This window comes from Pyrgilauda ruficollis, unplaced genomic scaffold (genome assembly GCF_017590135.1).
Source record: "Pyrgilauda ruficollis isolate IOZ18807 unplaced genomic scaffold, ASM1759013v1 scaffold77, whole genome shotgun sequence".
NCBI lineage: Eukaryota > Metazoa > Chordata > Aves > Passeriformes > Passeridae > Pyrgilauda > Pyrgilauda ruficollis.
In genome coordinates this window covers 987,977-1,006,853 of record NW_024529599.1, presented here as the reverse complement: position 1 = coordinate 1,006,853, position 18,877 = coordinate 987,977, and the positions used below count along the sequence as shown (strand labels likewise).

Here is an 18,877-nt window from a genome sequence, read left to right as displayed (position 1 = left end):
GCGGGGAGCCCCCGGCCCTGCTCCCGGGACCGAGGGAGGGGGCAGAGGGTGCTGCGAACAACGCCAGCACACCGAGACACTGCCCGTGCCGCGCACCGGCACCTCGAGGGTCCTGCAGGGAGGACAAAATGTAAGTCAGGACTCCCGACCCCACAGCAGCGCTCCAGATTCCGGCAGCACCCGGCAGGTGCCAGCCCCATCCATCACACCCTTACCTGTGTGCTGAGGTGAGGAGCTGGGGGGCTGCAAAAGGGTTTTTTGCCTGAGTCTGGCTATGAGCAGCAGGGCCACCAGAAGCTGTGCAGGGGCACACACTGAGCCACCCGCAAGCAGCAGGCAGCAGCAGGGAGCACAGAAAACAAAATAAATCCCAGCCTGACAGATGCCCTCTGCACATCAGTGTCTTGGGGAACAGTTTATGGAGAGCCGCAGAGGCAGCCCCTCCCTGCCAGACCTGCCTGGATCCCTCTGGACTCATCGGCCTGGCTTCAGCCAGCGGGACCCTGTCCAGCCCCGAGGCTGGCACAGGGATGCGCTGGAGAGGGGCAAGTGCCAGGAGAGTGGCAGGGGGTGGTGGGGGAAAGAAAGAGACAACTCACAGATCTACTCACAGAGGCAAAATTTAATGGCAAGTCATCTTCCCTCCTTTATTACACCTTGGTTAGCCAAACAAAAAAAATCTGCAGGTAAAAAAAGTTTTAATGGTCACACAGCACTTTATACATATATCATAAGCAACCAAGCATCCACATCTGCACGTGAACGACACACCTCTAAGCATGGCCTCAATAGTCAGGTTTGTTTTTTTAAATTCATTAAATACTGTACAGAATCAAGGCTACAAACTGATTTTGTAATGCTTCTTCCCCCTCCCCAGCACTTAAAACAGTTACAGGCTGCTCTCATTTGTACATCACACAGTCGTGTAGCCAGTTTTAAGGCTAACAATATGCATCATGCTTTGGCTTTTGTGTGTTTTTAAAATTTTTTTTTTTAAGGTTTTAGCCTTTTAAATTTTGTTACCCTTAAATATTACATACATACACAAAAAATTACATAGCTGCAGTGTGCTCACCACCAACCTCATCACCCAGGAGCTTCACATTATCAAAAGCTTTAGAAAATTTGTAAACCTCTGTGCACGCTTGGGTTTGGGACAGCTGCAGAGAGCGAGCGGCGCCGGGGGGAGCAGTGTCCCCTTCCAAAGGCCAACATCCACCTCCTCAGAGGGAGCCCAGCCTGTGCAAAAGCTCTTGTGTAGGATCAGAGACTTTTTGGGCAAAGGGGAGGATGTGGTGCCTGCCCTGTGAGATGAAAGCTGCAGAGTAAAGGAGGGAAAAAGGGGAACTCAACAGCTCCTCCATCCCCTGTGGGTTTCTCCCTCCCTCCATCCCTGGTCCTGTGGGTCATGGGGCAGCCACAGCCTGGCTCTGGGGACAGAGGGTGTCTGGATCACTAATCATGGCTGTGCCTGGAATCAGCCTCTGCCTGTTCTTCCTGGAGCAGTGGCCTCACCTCTTGCCCCCAGCCCTCCGAGACACTCGGTGCTCCGCTCAAAGGGATCCATTCACTCCCAAACGTGGCCGTGGTTACAGCTCCAGCCTGCCCTGCCCCACCCACGGCTCCCAGCACCTCTCTGCACCCCAAATCAGCACCTGCCCGACTTCCCACCTGCCAGGGAGGGCTCCTGGAGCAGGGCTGCAGCTGCTGCACCCACAGAGCAGTGTCTGGAGAGCTCTGCAGCCCAGGTCTTCATCACAGCCAAGCCCTGCATCCTCCGGAGCACCAGAAGGACGTGTCTTCCAAAATCCCAGAGGTGGATGGGGACACGAGAAGGGCTTTGTGCAGCCAGCCCCTGGCTCAGGAGCATCACGGGGGCAGCAGGAAAGCACAAGGAGCTGGGGGGAAGGGAGGGGGGTGCATTTGGGCTGTTGGGTGCAGCCCTTGGTGGCTCTGGGAGCAAGAAGCACTGCACCAACGTGTTGGGATTCTCTGCTGTTCTGCATTTAGAACTGCAGCCACATTGAGCAAGAGCAAAAGCAAAGGAGAGCTTTGTCTCCATCCTTACCTCTGGCAGAGCCATCTGCTCAGCCTGACTCCTTCCTGGGAAGCCTGGCACCACTGCCCTGCTGGAAGGACTCTCCCTGACACTGTGCTCCCCATGGATGCTCATGGGTGCCTCTCCAATGCCTGAGCACTGGGCAAAGGCAGCAGGGCTGGAGTGTGACAGCCCAGCTCCAAGTGAAGGTGTGTGCACACTGGACCAGAGGCCTCAGGAAGGGGACTTGACCAGGGGACTCTGGCAAGTCACTGCCTCAAAGTGCTCATGGTCACCAGCTCAGGCTGTGAAACACAGGCTGCCCTCACCACGTGTTTTCCTTTCCAGCAGCACCATGGCTGGGGTTAGGGATGGGAAGTGCTGGGCCCACAGTGCTGCTGGCCACAATCAGGCCACCATGGGAAACAGCTGGCAAGGCAAGGAGCTGAAAATAGCCCAAAACAGCTGCTGTAACAGCACAGGAACCAGCACAAACTGGTGCTGCCACAACAGGGCCTCGCCATGACACAGCTTTCCTGGGGTGACCCTGACTCCCACGGCTCCTGAACACCCGTGTGCAGCTGGATGAGGGAGCAGCAGCCACACCAGGCTCATCCAGATCTACAAGAGGCCCCAGGGTCCCTGGCTGCTGCCTGCCCAGGTGAGGCCGGGATCCAGGGTGGGTGCAGTGCTGTGTGACAGCCGGGATGGCTGGGAACAAAAGATATGGATACCTAAGCAAGTAACAGGGACAGAACCCTGAATCCCATGTACTTCTAGAAGACAGGCATGCATGGTGGGGAAAGGGAAGTTTGCCTCACTCTGGAGAAAAAGAAGTGGGGATGGCTAGACTTGCCTCCAGGAGACTGACCTGGAAGCTGCAGAACTGCATGGAAAGTCTGCAGCACTCCCAGGGCAGCACAAGTGCCAGTGCAGAGCTCTGGCCCTGCCTACCAACCCCGACTGGAAGAACCTTGTAGCTATGGGTGAACAACTAAGACTAGAGCAACTCTGTGTGGTGTAGACAACTCCAATGCAAACACAATCCAATGTCTAAGTACAGATAAGCTGGGGTAGACTTCATAGAACCCATGGGAACGCCGAGAAAAATAAAAGACTGGGAGGGCATTGCCCTTCATTACCAGAAACTACAGCAATCCCTTCTCCTGGCTGGAACCCCACCAGAACAAACTGCTGGGTGTAGCGCTGGGTGGGAAGAGTCCTCGTGTGGAAAGGTGCCCCAAGATGAAAGTGCAGAGGGAACGTGGCTGCAAGACTGCTTCTGTGCAGGTCTCAAATCTTACCATTGCAGGGTCAAACTTGCAATAAGAGCACGTACATGGGACAGGGGGAAGGAAGAGGGGTTGGGGGAAAAGAGTTATTCATGCTTAAACGACCTTTCCTCAGAGGAGCAGTCAGGCCTACCACCTTCTTTGGAACAAACCAAGCTGAGGAAGAAAAGCTGGAAGGAGAAGCCAGTTGATTGGTAACAGCATTTGCCAATTTACTTTCTGCTGCTTTCCCTTCTCCCCTGCACCTGCCTGTCCCTAACCTGATGGTTTATTTGTCCTCTGTCCACTCTGGGATGTTGGCCCCTGCTAAGGCAGCCCGGTACTGCTGCAAGACACCGCGGATGCTTTTAATGAACCCCTTGGACAAAGGGAAGAGGGGAAACCCAATATCAGGGTAACCGCTCTTCTCCGGCAGGAAACTCCTGTAGCTCTTTCTCCTTTTCTTTGGTTTCACGCTGGGCTGCGAGGCAGAGTCCTGGGCAGCCTTCCCCTCGTCCGTTCGGTCTCTGGCCAGGTCCCCCCTGGCTTGGCCTGTGCTCTCCGAGTCTGAGTACTGTTGGAGGTCGCCGGCGTTGGGCGTCGCGGTCGGGAGCTCCGACTCGTCCAGCTCCTCCTTCGCGTCCGGCGCCGAGTCGGACAGTTCGGCAGCCGCGCCCTGCTCCGAGCTGCACTCTGCCAGCGCCCCCGCCGTGTCCCCGGGGCTCTCGGCCAGGCTGCCGCCGGCACACAGGGAGGCAGAATCCGCCCCGTTGGCCTGTTCGTGGCTGCGCTCCACCAGCTCGTTGGTCTCCAGCCAGGACTCGATGCGGGACACCAGGCGCCAGCCGTTGCAGCGGAAATGCTCCCGGATCTCGTGCTCGAAGACCTCCACGGGCCGGCGCAGCAGCTGCATCATGGACTGCACCACGCGGATCAGCGTCATCTCGTTGTAGCAGCGGCTGTTCTCGTAGCCCTCCTGCAGCCCCCGGTCGCTGTCGAAGCCTGCCTCGTTGTAGTAGGGCTCGTTCACCAGGATGAGACCTGCCGGGAGAACGGGACACCGAGGGGTTAAGGCAGGGACACCGGGAATCACCATCCCCTGCCAGTCCACTCCTGCCAAGAGGGTCAAGCACAGGCCGGGCTGAACCCCCAAATCTGCAGGATGCAAAGGTCTGGTGTTGCAAGGGGAGCACAGTGTGACCTGGTAGGGACCTCAGACTCGGCAGGGAGTGGTGTTCACGTTCCTTGGCTGGCAAGAACAGCCCTCTGCCAGCACAATGCAGAGGGCACACAACAGCAGAGGAGATCAAAAGGGCAGGAAGGGAGAGGTTTCACAGCTCCTTTCACTTCCCTCCTGCAGAAACCCCCACGAACACAACAAAAGCTTTTATTTTCCTCCTCCTCTTAACCAGAACAAAGGCCAGACGGCAACAACAGGCTTTGAGCTGGCCAGGTTCTGCTCTGTCCAGCAGAGTCCCACCAGACATTACAGTTCTGAGACACAGAAGACTGTGAGAAGTCACCTTTACCAAGATTTCTCCTACTTACTTCTGGTCTAATGAAATTACAGGTATGTAGCAATAGCCCCAGCACTGCCAGGCTGCTGGCAGCCTGCCACAAGTTGCATTAGAGCTGGGGAGATCATGTGTCTCTCAAAACCCAGGCAGCAGGAGAGGAGATCTTCCCTTAACACCAAGTTGCTCCAGTAAAACATTTAGTATTTCATTTTCTAAATTTGGATCCTTGGCTTTAGAAATGAGAAAAGGCTTTTATTGTGGTGTCCTTCCCCCACAGGAGCACACAGGTGGACTGTGGGAGTTCAGAGGAGAAGGAGCTGCCTCCAGTCAGCAGGAACCCTTGCTCCGTGTTAAAGGTTTCTCATCACATGCCTGAGCTCCCTGCTCAGAAAGCCATCCATGAGGAAGTTAAGTGATTTAGTCTGTCTGCTCCCAAACTGGATAGGGCAGAGCAAAGCCCCATGGCAGGAAGCCCTGGGGCTCGTCTAGGCACACCCCTGATTATTCTCTGCTTTGGTAGGAGCATAAACACCAGCATCATGTGCAAAACATGTCCCAAGTAGGATGGGCGGGTGACTCAGTGGGGACAAAAAGAGGCCCAGTTTAGCAACTTCTACTAACTTTGGTAACAGGCTGAGGACACAGTGCCTCACCTCTGTCAGCTCAGAGTAACAAGCAGACAACTTTGTGCTTGGCTGCTGCAGTGGGAAGAAGGGAAAGCATTGTGTCAGAGCTCTGGGATGCAGCCAGAACTCTGGGCATGAGAAAAGCTGGCACCTGCTTCCACTGCTCAAGCACAGAGATAAGGACACTGCTTTGTCCAGCAAGGTGAGACCAAAAGGCAGCACTAACCCAGCTGGGGTGGCAGATCCCAATTGTGAGCCCCCCATAAACCAACAACCCTTCCTCCCTCTAACTTTTCCTGCCCCACAGGCTTGGCAGGAGCGTTTACCTTGGATGGAGATGAGTACTTGAAGGAGACTGGATTTACTGGTCCACCTTTCTGTCCCCTGAAATGCAAACACAAATACGTTAAAGGGCTGAAGCACCATCAGTTTGCTCTGTGACTGTTGTCAGATGAAGTGAGGCCCCAGTTGCTCTGCATTCCTGTTGCTGACATCCTGTGGCTCACGGCAGGAACAAGGAACTGACTCCACGAGCACGTGATGTGCCGGTGTCCCATCTCAACAACACATCTCTCCGTTATTTTTTTACCAGCACCACACCCCCTCAGGCCAGTTCTGTCTGGAACTGTGTAACCTTGCACACAAGCCATCAGTTCCAACCCCTTCCCAGCTGCCCTGTCCTGCTCAAAACCTATTTCCCTGTCTCTGCTTATTCCAAATCTCCAGCTGGACTTTGTACCACACTACATGATTTTTGTCCACAGTGTGGAAGACAGAGCCCTAACCCACAGGCACACCCCATGCTGTTGTTGGCATCTCTGCTATGGCTAGACTGACCACAGACTTCTCATTGAGGAGAGACAGTTGAGCCAAATACAGACCCAGAAAAAGCCAAACTACACCAGTTATCTGCTCCAGACACCTGAATCTGGAGTGCCCAAAGCCAAAAACTCCAGCTCAAGCACCACCCAAGAGAGAAGTCACTCAGGTCTGGTAGGCAGTGACTTGTTCCAAAAGCAGCCCAGCACAAGCCCTGCTCCCTAGGGACAGGTGGAGGACAGCATTACCTTCCCTATCCAGGTCCCCAGGAGGCTGACACACACTTTGCCATTGTCGTAGAGGTTGGGATTCAGTCTCCCACTGCACTGGGAGAGGTAGCGGAACAGAGGCGGGACAGCAGGGTAGATGTTGGGGAGCTGGATGTCGAAGAGGAAGAGGCCATCTTCATAGGGTGTGCGTGTGGGGCCTTTGATAAGTGCTGAGAAGAGATCCTGTGGGGAGAGGCAGGAGGTCAGGCACTGGGAAACACCCTGGCAGAGCTGTATTTACACAGAGGGAGAGTGGGGATGTGATTGACTTGGCCCTTTCAAGCGTCAGTTCAAGCAACACATCTCAGGGCACCTTCCCCCGCCAGAAGTTGCACCCTGAGAGCAAAGTGAACCTTTGCAACTGGAACAGGGCTTCAAGGAGGGCCAAAAATCCCAAATTTACTCCCTGCTGACACAACCCCTTGCTGGCTGTCTTCCCACTCAGCACCCAGAACAGCCTCCCTGCAATCAGCAGCTCCTTTTTTGCCACCCTGACCCAGGGAATGCAAAAGCAGCAAAAGCAGCCATTTTGGGTAATTACAGCCCTGTTGCACATGATGCACACATTCCTGCAGCTCTAACGCAAAGGATTAGGGCTAAGCAGGGAATTCCAAAGACAGGGATCCAGATGCTGAGCCCAGCACCACCACAGAGGCATCTGAGAGCAGGCACTTGCCATTCGATCCTCGAAGGTTTTCACCATGATGCCATCGGGCAGGGAGGTGGCCAGCAGAGCCATCTCCTTCCGCACGGTGCTAAAGAACTTCTTGGCTTCTGGGGGCTGGAACTCCATTTTCTTGAAGGCATGGGAATCTGTGGAACAAGGAAGACAACAGAATTACAGCCTACCTTTGGAAACTGCCACAGGCTCCTCCTGAAGGCAAATCTACCCATGTGTAATATGCATCTTGTGGAAGAGAGGAGTTAACTTGCTTTGGTGCTGAGCCAGGAGGCAGGAGAGATGATTTCCCACACAGTACAGCAACCACAACCTGCATCTCCTGTTCTCACTGTCCCACACAACACTGTCCCCTGTGGCCCAGCAAGGAAACTTTTCCCACAGCTGGGACAATCCCACAGAGCAATGGCCCTTTCCCTGCCAAACTTAACCCAGCTCCCTACTCTCCCTGGCTCACACCTGCAGCTTCACAACAGTCTGGCCACCTTTCCCACCCAGGTCTGGCCTGGCTGCAGCACCTTGGGCTCCACTGTCACCAGTGTTCCACACAGCCAGATGCTCTCTTTTATTTCTGGCCACTAACACTGGTGCCAGTGAATAAGGACACCCACTCGCCAAGGACACCCAGCACAAGAACAGCAGCTGTTTTTGCTCTGCTTTTCAACCAATTCAGCCTTGAAATAAAAAGCCTGAACAAACCCTGCAACTTGCAAGGAAATGTCTGCAATGGAAAGCAACTGATGTCTGCAGCCCTCCAACGTTAGTCACCACCCTGGGAAAGAGGGAAGCACACTTCTGAGGCTTGGGAAGGTGCAGGAGTGCCTGGAGATGCTATCTAGAAGCCATGCTTAGGTCCCAGAACACACTGTGCTACAGAAGTTGGCTTAATTTCTTTTCTAGTTAATGAGCTATGGAAAGGACTAACAGGAAGAGAGGATACAGAATCCAAAAGGTTTGAGGCAGAGGTTTTGAATAAAGAAACACTGCAGGAGAGTAGCAACGGAGTATCCCACACTCACCTGGAGCATACTCCAACACAGAGAACACTTCTCCCTTGGCACTGGTGAAGGTGACTCCAGGCTTCCCTCCACTCTGCTGGCAGAGCACTGGTGTCTCACTGGGCCACTCTGACCTCACTGGTGTCTGTGCCTCTGCTTTTTCTTCCTTCTTCTCCGTCTCTACCATGGCTTCCATCTTTTCCTCCTCAGCAATAGCCACATTATCCAAGGTCTTCTTTAGATTTTCCTGCAGCTTTTTAATATCGTCCAAGAACTTCTTTTCTCGAGTGGGTTTTTCCAGTTCCACAGTTGGGGAGGTGGGAGAGCCAGTCAGCAGCTGCTCCACAGTCATATTTTTCAGGCTTTCCAAGATCTTGATGGCCTCCTTTAGCTCCCGGAAGCTCTTTGGGGCTCCATCCTTGCCAGCTTTTTCTGTAGCAAGATCTGCAACTGCCATAGCCACAGCTCCCTGGACTTGTTCTTCTACTTTTTTCACCTCCTCTGCTGCTGGTTCCTCAGGCTCAAAGTCCTCAATTTTTGGGTGGTCATCTTCCATGAGGCCATTATCTGTCTCCCAGCTGTCACTTTCATCCTCCCACTCTGAGGATGCCCCGCTGGTGCTGCCATCAACAGAATCATAGTCTGACTCCTCAATTTCTGATTCAATATTGTACAAGTGCTAAAGGAGAACAGAGTTACACGAGACTTAGGCTGAAGCACAGTTTTAGTTCTTTTAAAAAGTAAGTAATGAAAAAGGAGTTTCCATTTGGAATTGGTTGGGCTGTTTAAACCCATTCCATCTATACTGGCTCAGATTATGAAACCACACAGTCCCATCCTCCAGTTTTCCAACTGTAGCATTGGGGGTAAAACTAGGCAAGTTCTAGATGGGCTGCAGTCCTCCCAGTGTCTGGGATCCAGCCCAGGAGAGCAGGCAGGTGCCCCACAGCTCCCTGGATGCCCCAGGGATTCAGAACACAGAGCTCAGAAGGTATGTGGTATCATGTGAGGAGTTGGTATTTCTAGTCCTGCTTCCGCACCAGCAACTGAGCCCTGGTTTGGCTGCCTCCACACTCTGTCCTTCCACAGAGACAATGCTGGAACCAAGAACACATTCCCATAGCAGCTCTCCTCTCCTGTGGCACACAATACTTGCCAACAGAGCCTTGCTAGGCTGCTTTAGCTGTTATATGTGGCTACTGCTTAAAATTCAGCTGAGACAATGGAGCCTCACCCAAGTTGCTGAATAAGCTCTTACATAAAATGCTCTCTTCCCTCTCCTACTGGAAGCTGAACACATCCCTACTCCATCCAGCCTCACCTCCAACAACTTGCTTTTGCACATGCTGTGTCTCTGGAGGTCTCTCTGCAGAGGTTTACAGAACTCCTTCAGCTTTAAGCACCAACACAGAACCAGGGGAGCAAGAACACTTTTACAGGGCTGTGTTTGCAGTGACAAGATGGGAGCATTTTATCCACAAGCTTCTGATACTTGAGTGACAGCCCAAGAATCCTCTTAATCTTGCAAGATACAACCCCAGAGGCTAAAGCACATGGACCCTCAGTCATCTTGTCAAAGCCTTCAACTGAAGCAGCACTGTTGAGCCAGTCCTGTGCCACCCAGAGACAGGCAGCCAGCAGAGGTTAGCTGGGTTCAACGCAAGTGACTGCAGGCACGAAAAGCCATCAAAACTCACTGCCCTCAAAGCTAATCCAAATCCGAGTTGGAAAGTTAATTAGCCTGTTATGCCATCTTTATTTTTAGAGCTGTGAAAAAGCACCCAGACAGCTCGTCTCTGGGCACACGGTCAGGCATTGATAAATCATGGTTTTACCAACTGATAATTCATGCTCCTGACATTTCCCTAACTCCCATAATTGCGCAGAGGAGCAGAATCGAAGGGACTGGCGTGACACAGCAGGAGCTGCTGCAGAGCCCCAGCACTGCAGTGTGAGAACAGCCCTTTGTGGAGCACGCATCAGACCTCTGATTGTGCCTGTGATCCAAGCACATGTGACAACGGGGAAGGGAGACAGCAGCCTGCTTTGTATGCCCCAGTCCACTGCCACAGTGCAGGCATTGACTATTCTACTGTAATTAATGCAGAGCTGCTTGGTTTAGAAAGGAATCTTGCTCAAGTACATTGTACTTGCTAAGGCATCTCTGCAGTGGAGGCAGTGGTTGCTCTGTCAGTGACAGAATGGACTCTACAGATGTAGGTTGTCTTGTATCTTTAGGCTGTCTGCCTTCATTCCAGGCAACAAGGAGAGAAGACATGGGATGAAACTGTCTGGGGAGTAGCAAGTATGAGTACAAGACATTACAACAAAAGCCTTAAAAGAATCCCAGACAAATCAGCAGGGTGCAGTGGATTAGCAGTGTAGCTGTAGCTGTATTTTTCAGCTTGCATTCAACCCTTTCCCTCCCTGCCCTGGGATAAGATTTGAGTCTGACTCCTAGGTTAGCTAAGGTACAATTTGTGGCTCTGGCCCAGGTTCTGGCCATAGTGGGGTCTTTAACAAAAACTCCACTATGGTGGCATTTCACAAGAGAGACAGAACATGCAATTGTCTTTTGGCCATGCCCTGGTTGGGCAATGCACTAACCCAGGCTCCACTCAGAACCAATGATCCCCGAGCTCTGCCAAGCTCCACGTGCTGGAGGCAGGAGCAGGGCTGTGGACAGAGCTGGGAGGCACTTGTGAAGGCAAAAAGAACCTGTTCAGGCTTTCCTAATCACTAGATTAGAGAGCAGTTATGAGCAACTAGTTGCCTTCCAACAAAAGGATTTTCCTGTGATACCAGAATTGGGAAGTCACCCTATCACATGGGACTGCACCAATCAATAGAGCACGAGTCCCTTACCCAGAGAATCTCTCTACACACAGGATTTAAATCCACATTTTGTCAGTCAGCTAACAATTACAGTGATATTGGGAGCTGGAACAGGATCTCACCTGAGGCAGAATGATAGTCTTGGAGTTGTCAGCCCACACCACTTCCACCTTGCTGCTGACATCCACACGAGCCACCTGTCCAACCGAAGGCTGTGGAGACAACAGTGATTTGTCAGTCTCTTTTCTTTCCCAGGCACTTCAGTGCAGAGCAGGAAGGATTTGAGAAACACATTCCCCAGCTGGAGAATTACCTAGAGCAACACCTGCACCCTACATGCAGAAACCACAAAACTCTGCCGTGGAGGTGGGGAGAACTCTTCAGGAATGAGCAGGAATGCTGGTCTGGCAGGAGATCCTGATCTTTGACAGGACCAGCAGCCTTTCAGTGCCAGCAAGGGACAGGTCCTCTGTGGAATGGGGGTGCCCTCTAGTGGGGTTCCCTCAGCTCCCCCAACACCCAGCACCAGGGGCTCCTCGGAGAGTACAGGCATGAACAAACAAGCCACAGTCTTGCAGGGTGTGCAAGCAAGGAGCACCTTGCCCTGCAGCAGGTTATTTAGGTCAGCTGAGCAGGCTGGGATGTGTTTTGTGCTGTAAGAGCCACACTACACCTTTTAACACTTTTTTAGGGCAGCAGGCTCAAAAGCTGGAGGTCTCTCCAGAGGTGTTTTGTCTACAGTATAAATTGTTCTTTCTTCCCCCAAGGAAGTCAATCAGCTCAACAAAATTAACATGAACATAGCTCAGTCACCACAGCTGAACCCCAGTCTTCTGTTGCTAAGCGAAACCGGTTTCATGACAAATCCACCTCATGGTTGCTCAGGAGCCCACAGAATATCCTTTTATTACAAGTTACTCTGAAATCCAAGGCAAGAGTTCTAGGAAAAGCCCTCAGGCATATGTTCAGTCCTTGTCTCAGCTCCACTCTTGCTCTGTTACAGACTGTCATCAAGGTCAAAGGATTTCAAGGTTGCATCTCCACCAGACAGAGCCTGATGCGTTACTCATGACAGCAGGGGACACCAATACAAAATCAGGAAGCTAGGGAGTTTATTTAGGATGCCCACGTGGGGCCTAACACCTTTCTATCAGCTCTTCCAAGTGTCTCCACCAACACCTGGTGACACTGTGGCCACAGCACCGCGCCCAGGACCCACCTCGTCCTCCTTGGCCGCGGCTCCGTCGGAGTTGCCGATGCGGATGACGATGTCGGTGGTGCGGAAGCGAAAGTCGGGGTGGTCGGCGATGTCGTAGACGCTCACGTCCTCCTCCTCCCCGATCAGCTGCACCGAGACAGAGCAACACGTCAGCCCCACGAGGCTGCACTGACCCCCAGAACACACCTTCAGCCCTCCAAGCACTTTGTGTTTTATTTGATCCCTTTTCAGCTGCTCCGACAGCCTGCAAGGGGCTGCTGCTGTCCCTCTTTGTCACCTCAGCCAGTGGCACGTGGATCAAGGCACAACGATGAAAGGAAGCAGATATTCTGTCTCATCTGCTCACCCTCACTTTTACCCCAGGATTTATGTCACCGTGACAAGGAGACGTGCAACTATAGTGTTTTATTCCCTTCTGAACACCCAGATTTCTCAGAGCAGTTCACTGGGGCCCAAAGGGCAAGAGCTTACTTTTGAAATTATCCAATGCAAGAGGAAGTATATGACAAAAAAACATTGTCATTTAATAGGAAGCATCTTTCCTTTGATTTCTCCTGGAGAAAGAGAGCTAGGAGCTCACGAATTATGAGAAATAAGTGAAGCACAGTCCCAGACCAGAAACATGTTCTGCTTCTGCATGTGAAGGACCCTGCTCAGTTATGACAGTGTGGCCTGGCAGGCCAAAATAAAGCAGTGTCAAGGCCCCCTCTCATCTCCAACTAGACTGCACTCTATCTAGACCCTGGAAAATACAGCATTCCTACAAATCCCAAGGAAAAGGCATTAGGGTAACTATGGGCAATAGTACCTGGCAGAGGCAAGCACAACAACATGCAATAAATTGATCCTATTTCTATGAACCATGCAAAGACATGGAGAGGAAAAATTCTTATAGTGAACTCAAGAAATCAATTGTCCGTGACAACTTAAGCAAAAATATTCATCCATACCAGAACCTGATGATACTAAATAGGATAAATTATCTGCCTGGTCTTGGCTACCTCACAGGCATCTACAAATATGAAGTGACATCACCTCTAGCTAAGTCTCCCAGGCCTATAAGCACTGTTCCCTTCCTCAAGGACACACAATCAATGCAGAGCTGATTTCTAGGTTTATTTGTGAGGCTTGTGTTACTTTGTGGCTGCTTTCTCTTAGCTGGTTGCAGCAGGCAGTGGCTCCTGCACTTACCTCCACATCATCTCCACTGGGTTTCAGCTTGAACCACTTCACCACACAGGTACGGCCGATGTGGTCCCCAGACTGCACCACTCCATACAACCCAGGATCCTGGGAGCTCTGAACTTTTGGTCACAATGGTAGGGAAGAAAACAGACAAATCAGGCAAAGGAGCAGAGATTTTGCTGAGTGACTGAGGCTGTCAGCTCCTGGACTCTTATGGCTAAAGCCTTCCACTTGTGAATGGCATGAGGAAAAACACTTCTTCCTACACAGTGAGAATTGTTGCCAAACTAGAATGGTAGAGCTGGAGCTGACGGGTAACTTTAGTTTCCACAGACTACGTGTAACCCAGAAGACCAGTCAGACATTACTCATCAGAAATGGCCATATAAAACAGCCTATATTTATGCTAAGCCAGTTTTCCTGCTTCCCAACCTGAGTGTCTTCAGGTCCCCACTGCTGAGGGTCTACCCTTGCTAGAAAAGGAGCTGTGACCCAGATGGTGTCATCAATAATTCATATCCAAAAGCTGTAAGTCTCCTTGAACTTGTCCTGTGGCACTCATTAGCATCACCAATTGGTTTGGTGAAGAAAAAGGATTCAAGAAGAGGCCTCTGGATCCCAAAACTCCCCATGAAAAAACTGTGAGAGGCATGATAGATCAGCCATAGAGAGAAAACAGCCTGAGGTTAGCTGTTTGTTTCTCCCCTCAGTATGGGACAGAGCTCAGAGCTGCTAGCCCTTTCAAGGTGGGCAACTCCTGCTCTGCAGAAATACTGGAAAATCCTAGTTTGGATCCTTGGTATTTATTCTTTCCACATCCTTCCGCCGTCATAGTTCAACTTTGGTATGTAAATAATGGTGCCATTCCCACTAAGTCAGCCGAATCACTGCTGTCCCTGTCAGGTGCCCACCTCAAGTGAGCACCAACAGCTACAGAGCAAATTAGGGGATCCAAACTGAGCAATACTTTGCAATTAAGAGCATTGTTCTGACACCCAATACCTCTTTTGTCCACCACAAAATCGCCGGGGCAGAACTCGTTGTTGTCCAGGTGATGGACAGGGATCAGCTCGTTGGAGCGGATGTTTGTCTCCACGGTGCCATCCTGCCACATCACATCAGCTGAAGTCATCGTGGTCACCACTTCCACAGCAACCCTGGCAGCACACAAAGGCAGTGAGTTACCAAAGGGAACATCAGGGATCAAGTCAGGAAAGCCCATGTGGAGCACATGGACACAGCTACACAGCAGGCTTTGTTTTGATGGGCTCTCAACCCCTATAGGTGTTACATTGCTGAAGGAGGACTGACTTTCCAAGGAGCTCCTGCTGAGTTCACTTTTATTCCTATGGAGGCAAATTAACATCTACTAGCACCCACTTTCTGCCCCTGACAGGAGCTTCAAATAGTTTGAAGCTTGAGACCTTCTCTGCTGGAGCACCTTCCAGCTCTGAGGAGTCTTTGAAACTAGAAGAACACATAACTGGAAAGATAAATCATCACAGCCCTTCCAAAGAGAAAAAAACCAAAACAAGAAAAGAGGCTACACACTGAATGTGAGTAAAGCAAAAGGATTTTGTTTAAAACAAAAATGTCATCCCCAGCTGTTCAAACACACACGTGTCTCTGCAGCTCAGAAATTAAACCCAAACACACCACAATGGACCACATGCTGGTTCTCTGTTGTGGGGCTTCACAGGGATGCTTGAGGAGGCTTGGGGCTCGAGGGACAGCCTAGCTGGACACTCTTCTAATGAGCCTTCCACTAATTTCATCTCTCCTACAGAACAGAATAAACCAAAACCCACACTGGCTCTAAATCTTCCCTTTACTTTGCTGGCCAGGCCTTCCAGAATAACACAAGTGCTGGATTTATGTTGGTTTCAGAATCAGATCAGAATGATGATACAGTAGGCAAATACAGCTATTTGCCCCCAGCCCTGTTTTTATTAATGTCAGAGAAATATTTTTAAATGGAAACAAGATGAAGTTTTTTAGCAGGGCCAGCACTCCACAGCAGAAATTATCAGAGAAGGGTCTGTAACAGGCCAAGTGTGTGTGTGTGATATGCAACAAGATGGTTTCTGGGGGACAGAGGACATGTCTGGGGGACACAGGACATGTGCAGCTGAGGATGGGAGTGGAAAGGCTGTGCAAGGAAATGAGGCACTCTTGTCTGCAGCTGTGGCTTCAAACAAAAATCAAGACTTGATGTTAATAAAAATCCCTGTATATCCTCACTAAAAGATATCCAGCAGTCTGTGTGCTGCACAGAGAGCTGCAGCAGGTCACTCATTGATGGCAAAGCCACATGCTGAGCTGGTCCCTGCAGCCAGACTGCCCAGGAGCTGACACATCACATGTGGTGACCAAGTGCAAGCAGCCCAAGAACTCTGCATTTCTCAGCAGTGCCTGGCAGAACATCTCTGATGACCAGAGAAACATCTCTGATTCCTCAGCACCCCAGAGGAATATTCAACAGCACTGGCCCCTCACACTGAGCTGTGCCCAGCTGCCACATGTACCCTTCACAGCATCAGTCTGGGGGCTCTCAGTCTGTGCTGAACAAGCCTCTAACTTATCTCTGCATCTCCTTGTATGGAGCTGCCCTCCTCCACCACTGGAATTTCTTGGGACTGCCACAGGGATTTCTCCCCACTGCCTGTAGAGTGCAGGGAGCCACCAGGTACCCTAGCTATGCTCTCTTTAGCAAAACCTTCAGTAAAACAGAGACACTCAGTGGGGGAGTGAGACATGAAGAGTGAACCGAGAATCCGTTCCCAGGAACTCTATCACACGCTCCCATTTTTTCTCACACTTGGATGCTGCTCTGCTGGGCTTTGTGACCTTCAAATCTAATTTCTTCAGAACTTACAAGAATCACTCACAGGCAAGGCTAAATACATACAAAAAATGAGAATGAAGTTTGTGACATTCTCAAACTAGTGAATCTCTTGAATAATCTCTGATAATGTCACTCTCCTGGGAGAATTCTCACACGTTCTCTTGCATCAGTTGATACAGAATCTGTATACAACTACGCAGCCCAGGGAAGCCTGCAGACAGGCAGACCACTTGTCAGATATCCTTGCACCCCATGAAAACAGTTTAAACATTCCTAAGTTAAAGGCAAAAGGTGCTGAGATTCAGTTTTATCTAGAAATGGGCAGATACATGCAGTGCTTCCTCCCCCAAGCTACTGAAACAAATTCCTCCAGGGCTCTCAAGAAGTGAGTGCAATTTATTCATTAAAAAATTCTAATATTAAGTATACTGCTGGCAAAAACTGCAGATCTCTGCAGAGCAGGGCCAGGATAACAGAGACCATGGCAGCACTACCACCTGCCAGCTCAGAGCTCTGTGCTGCACTGGAGACAGCTCTCTAGGATAAACTGTCCATTCCCAACATGGTCTGTCCTCAGCCTCTCTGCAGAAACTGCCAATAAAGTAACCAATTAGTGTCATGTTTAAGCTGTGTGATCTTTATTCACCTCTTTCCCTGCACACAGAATCTAGCACAGCACAGATATGCTGTTGATGCCCTGAGGCACAGCTGAAATGGAATAGCATCAGTGTCAGGTCACATGGCCCCAGTTTCATCAGAAGCTGGACTGAGACCAAGCTGATTCCACACAGGCCACTGCACAGTCATCACAAGATAATTGCTGTCAGTTACTACCAAACTCCCCATCATCCTGCACCCAAGTTCAGGTGGTGCTCTGTAGCTGAGCACTTGGGAAGGGAGATTCTGGCAATTACACATGGGTGTGGAAATGCAGCTCACCTGTCTCCTGGCTTAAACTCTCGTGAAACCTTGGTCTTCTTCTTCTTGTGCTTCCGCTTCAAGTTTTTGATGGAAAGAGGGATGCTCTTCTTGCGGCAGGTGCCACTGCCACTCTGGGACGAGGCAGTGGAGCTAGCAGAAGAGGTGACAGAACTGGTGTCGTCAGTGTCATCAGCTGCCTCATCATCAGCATCCTGCTCCATGGACTGCAGCCGGTAGTCAGGCAGCCCTTCATCCTTCAGGAGAAAGGGAGGCTGCTGCTGCCGTGCTGCTGCTCCCCCTTTCTCCTTGCCTGTTTCTTCAGGCTGCTCCTCCTTTCTCTCCCCAGGACTTGGTGCACTGTTGGAAGAGTCATCCAGCTCACACTTGGATTCAGGCTTAAGCTCTTCTGATTTTTGGTCAGCAGCTGCAGCAGACTCTTTGTCAGGGGCTTCACTGGTGCCCTGAGACTCTGGGGAGCACGACATGATCTTCACAATCTGCTTCTTCAGCAGCCGTCTCACCTGGAAGGAGCAGACGTGGGTCAGACCTGTGCCTGGACACTCAGCAGGCTGCCAGCCAGCCTGGGGAATGCTCAGCTTTGTGCAGGAAAAACAGCACCCACAGGGCTCTGCAAATTTCACCTGAACCAGACTACTCTGCAAACCAGCACCTCACAGTGCTCTGCTCAGGAACAGCACTGCAATAGCCCAAGTAAAGTGAGCTTTGCCCCTTCAGGTTATTTTAAGCATGTTTTGAACTTTTTTTGTTATGGAAGGTCACAAGAAGCTGTACAAATAAATCCATGTAACATGCACAGACATGCAGAGAGGTCACCATCTACACACTGATGACATCCTGGTATTCTAGGAACACCATGGCTCTACAGCCAGCAGGTACAGACCATAGCACGACTCACTTGGCCTAGGAAGCAAAACCAGCTTCCTTGTTTCACTGTAGCAAGGATTTAACTGAACATTTCAGCTCCATGAGAATGCTAAGGAAAACATGTTTTTAAATCCCAGCTGTCAGAGCACACTTGACCCCTGCAAGGTGACACTTCTGTGTTGAGGCCCTGTTCATGTTCTTTCAAGGTGTTAGCTGCATGCTTCACGCAGAGCAGTCAGACTGCTCCACAAGGTGACTTCCCTGCTGGCAACAACAAGCCATTACTCTTCACAACCACTTTAGGAGTCACATTTCAGACCACATGACTACCAGGAAGATCTCTGCTTTAAAAGCCACAGTGACCACAAATGCTTAGAGCAGTCAATGCCTCCCTCGACCCCTCAACTCACCTTTTTGGCAACTGATCCTTCACCCAGGACACAGTTCCTCTCTGGACATTCACAGGTGATTTTTGCAGGTTCCACTTTGTCTGGGAACACGTAGAGGCACCTTTCCCCAAGCTGCCTTTGGGCATGGTCAAAGCAGCCCAGACGCTTTACCCTGGCAGAAGAGGAGAACTGTGAGCACAGAACAGTAACAGAACCCAGCAGTGCCCAGGGCCTTGACAAGGCTGGCATGGCCTCCCACCAACAGTGCTGATGCAGGGGGGGCAGAGCACCACACTAAATCATTTCCAGGCACACAATTCTAAAGGAGAAGTGGGAATCTCACCAGGGACTGGGTGGGGATACAAAGGGCTTGGGTGGGAC

At 51.1% G+C, this 18,877-nt stretch overlaps 1 protein-coding gene across 1 annotated transcript in view; it reads right to left on the bottom strand.

Moving 5' to 3' along the window:
• Positions 1–604: 604 nt before the first annotated feature.
• UBE2O (ubiquitin conjugating enzyme E2 O) overlaps positions 605–18,877 on the bottom strand; it is a 62,373-nt gene continuing 44,100 nt past the window's right edge. Inside the window, exons 8-18 of the mRNA XM_041486515.1 lie at positions 18,518–18,668; positions 17,241–17,743; positions 14,459–14,613; positions 13,463–13,575; positions 12,272–12,397; positions 11,175–11,264; positions 8,239–8,896; positions 7,217–7,353; positions 6,520–6,723; positions 5,779–5,836; positions 605–4,350 (exon numbers count right to left, since the gene is read on the bottom strand). Coding sequence (XP_041342449.1) covers positions 3,599–4,350; positions 5,779–5,836; positions 6,520–6,723; positions 7,217–7,353; positions 8,239–8,896; positions 11,175–11,264; positions 12,272–12,397; positions 13,463–13,575; positions 14,459–14,613; positions 17,241–17,743; positions 18,518–18,668 — 2,947 coding nt within the window. The 3' untranslated portion in view covers positions 605–3,598. The remainder of the gene's footprint in view (positions 4,351–5,778; positions 5,837–6,519; positions 6,724–7,216; positions 7,354–8,238; positions 8,897–11,174; positions 11,265–12,271; positions 12,398–13,462; positions 13,576–14,458; positions 14,614–17,240; positions 17,744–18,517; positions 18,669–18,877) is intronic.